Consider the following 8,239-nt stretch of genomic DNA (forward strand, 5'->3'; position numbering starts at 1 on the left):
AGACCACTGCAGCTTAGCATATGTACGTCAAACAGAGAGGAGGGTAGAAATCACCTGTGGGTGTGGTTGAACTTTTGCACCAGCCGGCCGCCGTCAGCCAGGCGAATCTGAATGTTAGTCGTGGGTTGAGAGGGGTTGAGGGTCACAGAGGCACTGGCTTGGGCCTCATTGGCAGCCTGGTCCTGCTGGGAAGTTGGTGGAGCTGAAATCAGCTCGGGAGTGGCGCTGCAGGATGGAGGAGAGGATGACATATAATTTGAAGCTCGGGAGACAAATTTACACTCGTACACATGACAAGTTAAAAGCTTTTAGCAAGAATGAACAAAGACAAAGTTGAAGCCAACACTAGGTGTGATGAACACGAGAATATCCAGCATTATAAATATTTTCCTTGGGTTGTAGTCTCCGGGGGGTTTTTAACACATCTACCCGGGATGTAAATTCATCACACAAAGAAATTATGCAATGTGCTTGTAGCTGGGATGAGCTCCCCAGAACAACCATCCCATGCAGCGTCTGACTTTCAGATCAGTTGTAACGCCACTGGGTAAAGCTTCATTTAGCTGCAAAAGCACAACCACCTTACTTTATCCTCTAAGTGCAATGTGACCGAGAAGAATCAGAAACATCTGAATTAGGGCGTGTCTCTGCAAGAGAATAAGCAACTCTTGCTACATGAACCAGGCAAACAGGAGCTGAGCTGAGCTGAGCTGAGCTGAGCCACGCACGCACGCACGCACGCACGCACGCACACACACACACTGCCTTAGTGAAGCCTCATAGTTGAAATTTTAAAAATCAGAAGTCCAGGAGGAAAGTTATGGTCACTGCCTTTTCTGATGTGACCCGGCACAAAACACTGATTATGGAATGAGAATCATCTCGCCTGTGGACCGCCGGTTATGCTGATAAAAAAAAAAAAAAAAAAAAAAAGAATGAAGGGAAAATCACCTTATCTTCCTCATTTATGATGTAAGAATGTTTTCTTCGTCCCAAGTTCAGGTGAGTGAGATAAAAATAAAATCAGAGAAAACCCGATATTTGTTTGATTACATTTCAGTATACACACATGAGTATAAACTTTCTGGTTTCACTTCTTGAAAGTAGCTCATCCATCCATACATCCATCCATAGCTCTTTTGACTCTGTAGGAGAATCTGAAAATCCTGGTAATTGCGGTGTTAATGTCAAACCATGGCTGGTCAGTCTGGTTTCCTGTTCTGTTTAAGAACTATACTGGGATTTTCTCAGCTGATCAGACATGAAAAAACAGCTTACCTCCCTAACTTCTGCCCTTCACCTTCAAAGGCTTTGAAAGCCAGTTTAGGCTTCACAAAGTCATCATCCCTGTGGTCCTCCATGTCCAGGTTGACTTGGCCTCCGCGAGACCGCTGCCTCAATTCAAGAGGAATCTCTCTGTGGGGATGACAACAAATAGATGAGAGGGGCTCAGTCGTATCCAAAAACCCCTGAATACAGTTTTTGTACGCTTATTTGTACTGTGTGCACTCATTGAGACAACTCGTGCAGCTTGGAATGAGTCCAGCTGTTCTCACCCTCTTCGGATTGCATCCAGAAAGCTGGCATTTCCAGGATCGTTGTAGTTTCTGAGTTCACCGTTATCCAAACTGAAACCCGTTTTCCACAGCTTAAGGACCACATGAACCTGAAACAAACAGACACGTCAGGATTTAGGATTGTTCAATAAAAATCATATCCAAGATACTAATCGATACTAAAATGTAGTATTTAGCTAGATATTTATCCACACAGGTAGCACTACTTTGAAGCCACTTTTGCATCTGCCAGTTCTTGGGACCAGACTGGCCACCTCTAACCATTTTAAACAGGCACTGCAGTGGGTAGCCCCTCCTTCCTTAAGCAGCTACTCATTGTTTACACTGGAGGCAGACTTTCAACGGCAGCAGCCAAAACAAACTCATACTTGTTTTTTGAGGCCAGTCCTGGCAGAAAATGTTAAAAGAAAGATCAATATTTGGACTTTGAAGCTTCACTTGAGTTGCAACAGAACCGGATTGTCCATGGAAGTGGACCAGGGAAGCGGAAACTCATTTTCTTAACCACTTCGTACCATTAAGGGGTTCGGGGAAGCTGGAGTCTATCCCAGCAATCATTAGGCGAGAGTCAGAGTACAGCCTGGACAGGTCACCTGTCCATCACAGGGCCGTGTCAGAAAAATATGGTATGAATGACAGATAATAACCAGGCTTTACAGTTTTCCCTCCATCCCGCCAATAAACTGACATGCCATAGTTTGATGATAGATTTACTTAATGTTTACCACAAGTCATCAACATCTCTGCTGCACTGTTTCCATCTATGGTACAGATCTAAACTGAAGCCAGATCTCACATCACAACCACACATTCTCCCAGGTCCAGCTCAACTTGTGACGGGTCATTAATGCGTCTGATTGAGCACAAAGCTGTATAGACAGGAACAGGAAAATATACAGAGTCTGTTCCTGCTGGAACGCAACACGTTATCAGACTGGCAGAACTGAGCATATCTGTGCGCGTGCCCATGGGTCCATGTATGTGATCAAAGTCTCGTTGGCTGGGAGGGTCCACAGCTAAAGGACCTACCTCTGTTGGCACCCTGAGGACTCAAACTGACTTCTGTAACCAATATACTATCCCGACCCCCAATCTGAAAGAGCTGGCACTAATTCACACTGCATCACTGACATTTAGGGCTTTTTTGTTTTAAATAAAAAGGTTCCTTAGATCTCAGCATGTTCATGTTCAGACCAAACGCGTTTTGAGCGTTGAAAACGCCCGACGCTGGTCACTAAACTGCCACTTTTGTGTCCGACGCCCCAAAACGCCCCCAACGCTCCTGCCGCTGTGTGTCTGGAGCGAGCGGCAAACGCAGTGGAAAAGAGAGGAGGGAGGCGGCGCTTTCCTTCCGGTCAGTTTGAATGATGGCGGATTCAGTAGAGAGATGACATGGTTTTATTTAATAAATAAAGCTAGAGGAGGTTGTCGTAGGACAGTAATAGTCTGTGTTAATGCAACAAGAGCCGCACTTAGCAGAGAGCCGCCGCCGCCCCCAAACAAAGCGTTGCTAGGCAACGTATCCTGCTACGTTGCCAAATCAGTAACATTCAGCTTTTTAGCAAGGAATAGTTATCCTAAATATTGCACGGGGTAATCGCATCTCAGCCCCGTGTCTGGGTTCACCACAGAAATCCTCCAGGAGCTGCGAGCTGATCGCTCTGATTGGTTGACGCCCCGCGTCGAGCGGCAAAAGTTCAGCTTTGTCCATCTCTGGCTTTTGATGTGCGGACCGTGCGTCGAGCTTAAAAAACGTCTTAAATTTTCAGCGCGTTCTGCGTGGAACGCCAACGCCCACAGCGCTCAAAAAGCGACGCGAGAAAGCTTGACGCCCCCTTGCCGCGCCTCCCCATAGACTTTACATTGAAACCTGCCGCTCTTGATGCTCAAAACGCGTTTGGTCTGAACACACCGTTATGATTAACATGCCAAAAACGTTCTTTTACAAACAATACTGTCTAGAAGTGTTGTAGAGAAAATTACACTGAAACTGTACAGTTAGTGGTGCAGACCATCAAATATTCAACAAAGTTTGTTTTACGGGGCATCAGTTCAGCTTACAGAACAGAAACTAATCTGTTAATGTGTCATCACAGAAGAAAACGCCACACGTCAAGCAGCACCTGGTTTCACCAGATGAAGTTTGCTCGGCCAGAAAGACAGGGAATAAATTATGGACTATAATATCAATAAAAAAGAAAGCAGGATTTGGACTCACATCCTGCTGACTGTTGGAGGCATGTCTCTCTCCAGCCACATATGCCGACTCCTCCTCAGGAGCTGCCCCTAGCCGGTAACCTCCCCCCACAAATGCCTGGAATATAAAGGACAAGTAGATCAAGAAGAAAACGATTCAAGATGAAACAGAATAACAAAAATCAAATTAATTAATTGATTAAAGACTTGCAAAAAGATCTTAAACTTAATTTTACCTTTGCTCTGCTGGGTTCTCCTGGTCCTTTCCCAGCCTTGTCCAAAGGCACAGCTCCATGTTCCCTGGCTCCTTTAAACAGATCCTCAACCACTTCATTGGGACTCTTTTTCTTCGGAGGCCCGACAATCTGTTGTCCACTGCGTTCTGATCCGCCCGCGAAAAACCTGACAGGATGTGAATGAAAATGCTTAAATATTAAATATTCAGGTTGTTGGGCATGCACTTAAAGGACATCAGTTGTTCCCAAACCCACCAGTTTTAGTCCCTGACCACAATAAGGGAAAAAAAAAAGAGGAACCATAATGTGTGTGAGACGACCGCCAAACCAGCAAAGATTCAAAAGTTTATTTAAACAAAAGAAAGTAAAATTGTAGGGAGCCCCAGCTGAAATGCACAAATGAGGGGAGCAGTCCCAAACCAACCGAGCAATGGGCTGAAGGATCTGGGTTGCTCCCCAGATCAAAGAACCAAAACCAAAAACTGAGCTGGCGGTGACTCCCAACTCAAACAGAAAACAAAACACTGGTGGTGGCGATCGCTTCTCTTTGACGTTGCCCGTTCTGGGCTTTGTCATACCACGAGTCCCTCAAGTGAGAAGAACAAGTTAAATAGCAAAAACAGCTGACAGAGGTGTATGCAGCTCCACCGGTCCACTGCACTGCAACAGCAGCAGAATCTGTTTATGCAGCAGAAAAGCAACCAGTGAATGAGACCAAAAATTGTTTGGTGCATTCTGGAAAGAAATCGTGACTCTCCATCATTCAGGCCGTAAAAGGACGCCCAGTCTGGACCACAACTCAACTTGTATTTAAGTCACAACCCTTTACAGTAAAATACAGCATAAAAATCCATGGACAGAATGTGTCTCTTTATTTTATCAATATGTGTCTAATATAATCAATCTAACCCAAATGCTAAGAATTACATGTCAATGAAAATAGAGGAGAAACATTTGTATGTTTTCATCTAATACTCACATCAGTTTAAAAAAAAAAACTTACCTTTGACCTTCCTCTTCATCACTCTCATCCTCAGCCTCATGCATCAAATCCCTGAAGGAGGTTACTCTGGGCTGACTACTGTCAATAAAAGGAATGATTTTAGTTCTTATGCGACACAAAATCATATCAGCAATAAAGAAATGACTCAAGTCTGCACAGAACAAGTATTACATCTGCTGCACTATGCCACTGAGCTTTACACTGATCAACCAAACAGCACTGATGATAACAAAATGTGATGTTTTACAAGTGCAACAGGCTGGAAACCCTACCTGGGCCCTGCTGACCGAGACACTGAGGAACCCCCCTCAGGTTGGGGAAGAGTCACTATGTCATCATCAGCTCCATCCTCAAAGAAACTGGCAAGTGCAAGCTGGAAAGAAGAAAGAAAAGATATTAATAAAACAACCTGGCACATGACAGGTTTACATTATTTATAGCTGTTTGAGCAAACATTTTACCATGACTAGGCAACTACATTCTCATTTATTCACATTTCAAGCTGAGATGCTTCAACATACGAGGAATACCACATTTACAAAGTTGACTTATTCAGCTTTTCAGCAGAATCAGTCATGGTCGGATTATCCAACGGGCATTATGGGCACAGACAGAATGATGGTCTGGCTACTGTGTTTTTCTTTCCTGATTGAAATCAAGAAAAATGCCGAACAAAGGGAGTTTTGTACAACTTTTTTTTTTTTGTTCGTAATCTACAAAAATCAGCAATATCAAAGACCTGTGAGAATAGCAATTTAAAATCGAATCGGCACCCAAAAAAAAATCGGAATTGAATCGAGACAAAAGCATTTTGTCTCAGCTCTCAGCTCTAGTGTCTAGTGTATTGCTATCGGCACCATTGACAGAGAGATGTTAGAAATGCTGTTTCAGTGTATCATTCACATTTTTCACAATGGTGCGGTGTGGAAGGGGGCCCCTGGAACACTCTGGGCCCAGGGACCTGTGCACTTTTAATCCGGCCCTGGTATCAGTACATCAGCAGGGAATCATATGGAGCTTTCATTTTCATTTTAACTACTTAATCCCGATTTTATGGATAAAATTCCATGATCATCTTCAGTCCCTGACTGTATACCAGTCTTTAAAATCAAACAGGACCAACGTTACTGATGCTATATTAGCTTTAATAAAGTTTTGCTGATCTACTGCGTCAGCTGCACTAATCTAGATTGATGAGAGGCTAAAGCTAGTTAGCATGGGTAATGAGATCAATATTCACAACAACTTAACAGACATTTCGCTTTTTCACAAGATAAGATCTATTCGTGTTGTTGTGGTTATTTCTGTGCTTCAGGCTTGCCTACAGACATCAGAACCAGACCGGGCCATTGTCAAACAGTGACTTGCACAAATTGCCGGCAACACCGGCTAACGTTAGCCGGGAAGCTATTCTTAGAAGACATGGCATATAACCGCAGCTTGCATTAAAATGATCGCCTTACAGTCCGCGACAACTCAACAAAAAACCTCTGAAAAGCCGCACCTGCAGGTTCCAACCGGCTGATTCCAGGAAAAACCGGGCCCTCTCTTCGTCCACATCAGTTACAGCAACGAACTCCCTGACAGACTCCTCTTGACTCGCCATTTTGAGATGCTCCTTCAATGATCCGTCCGTTTCCACCCGAGGAAACAAGCAACAGTTTGATGGTTCCTATCTTGTTTCAGCGCATCAACCCTAGCCAAACAGTCTCACTCAAATATGATAAAATAAAATAACTTCACTAATTCACTGTTTTTATAGCCCCTGTATTTAAAGAGAAAAGTCTGCTCAGCTAATTTCTGTCAGACTATTCTGACTGTTGCACTGCTGTTAACGTTACAGTGTTAACATTACACTCACCACCAGGGGGCGGTAAAAGCACATGTCAAACAAAGCGGGGCCCAATGAGGGTTTAAGCGCAAAGAATTCGTGTTGTGTGCCCATATTTACAAGCTCTTCCGACAGTCGGCACAAATAATATACCATTAAACAGCTTAGTTATCTTTTCTAAATATACACGCATCTTATAGGTATATTATCATTTATGTGTTATTTGCCTTTACATGTTTCTCACTTAATCCCAAGTGATTATCTGATTTAATCTAATTCTACATAATCTCAGTGAGAGTTAAATGTAGGGAACAGATCTTAATCTCTCATATACTAAATTTGATGTGAATGATGTGACTATTGATGGTATGCGTGAATGGTTTATTTGTGTCATGGAGTGTAAAGTGCTTTTGAATGGTCGACATGAATGAAAAAGTACAAGTCCACTGTGACATATTTTAGCTCTCATCTCCAGTAATGCAATTATACAAATGAACCAGATAGCCTTATTAAAATGTGAAACTCCTTTCTACCAAAACTACTCCAGGAAACACCTGCCTGTAGAATAAACACATCGTGATAATATTCCCATGGAAGATATCTGTGCACTCCTGATAAGGTGTTTGTGTGGTTTTGATCCCTCTTCCTGTTCAACTTCAAGTCTAATTAATCTGAAGTAAAGTGTAAAAATCATGTTGTGACCTCACCACATGCAGGATGACACTTCTTAGCAGATGCACACAAAGATAAAAACAGACTATACTAATTTACACAGAGAATGATCAAGTGGCACTTTTCAGATACTGTATTCCCTTTGCAATTTTTGATGCTTCAGGGCCTTAGCGATGAGGCAACAACCTTCAGATTCAGAGCAAGAGAGGGAAAAAGACGATGAAAACAACCCAATGTGTTAAAAAATATTAAACATGAGTATTTGGAAGAAATTTGGAAAGAAACAATTAAAATTAGGTGTTGTTTAGTTATCGGACTCTGTAATAAATGTATTATTAGTACAGAGAATAAAAACAGCAATCACAGTTCACGTGATAAGTTGACATCCCCCAGGGTGGGGGGTGGGGGTGGGGTCTAAATAACGTGTGTGTTTTTATTTATTTCATTTTGCTTTTTCCCTTCTGTGTACTACCTCTGATAGAGCAGCGTACACTGGGGAGAAACTACTGGATCTGTTGAGGACAAGACATGGTCTAAAACATTCAATTCCAGTTCAGCTAAGGAGGCCGCACTGCGAATGCAGAGTCGGTGCTAAGATAAAAGCTAACAATAAGAACTGGAGACACCTGTGTTCTAATGGGAAATGTCAACTTGATATCAAACAAGGATGATTAACTGGATGCACTTGTGAGGAACTACTGGGTGTACAGTGAATCTAGTCCCA

At 42.9% G+C, this 8,239-nt stretch overlaps 1 protein-coding gene across 2 annotated transcripts in view; it reads right to left on the reverse strand.

Moving 5' to 3' along the window:
- nsfl1c (NSFL1 (p97) cofactor (p47)) overlaps window positions 1-6,644 on the reverse strand; it is an 8,466-nt gene extending 1,822 nt beyond the window's left edge. The window contains exons 1-8 of one of the 2 annotated variants that reach the window (XM_079238663.1): window positions 6,517-6,644; window positions 5,285-5,385; window positions 5,013-5,087; window positions 4,010-4,175; window positions 3,796-3,891; window positions 1,557-1,666; window positions 1,279-1,416; window positions 55-225 (exon numbers count right to left, since the gene is read on the reverse strand). In XM_079238663.1, coding sequence (XP_079094789.1) covers window positions 55-225; window positions 1,279-1,416; window positions 1,557-1,666; window positions 3,796-3,891; window positions 4,010-4,175; window positions 5,013-5,087; window positions 5,285-5,385; window positions 6,517-6,618 — 959 coding nt within the window. In that variant the 5' untranslated portion in view covers window positions 6,619-6,644. Of the gene's footprint in view, window positions 1-54; window positions 226-1,278; window positions 1,417-1,556; window positions 1,667-3,795; window positions 3,892-4,009; window positions 4,176-5,012; window positions 5,091-5,284; window positions 5,386-6,516 lie in introns of both variants that reach the window. The other variant, XM_079238662.1, reaches the window with a different exon arrangement.
- Between the last annotated feature and the right edge of the window lie 1,595 nt (window positions 6,645-8,239).

This window comes from Telmatherina bonti, assembly GCF_933228915.1.
Source record: "Telmatherina bonti genome assembly, chromosome: 4".
Lineage (NCBI taxonomy): Eukaryota > Metazoa > Chordata > Actinopteri > Atheriniformes > Telmatherinidae > Telmatherina > Telmatherina bonti.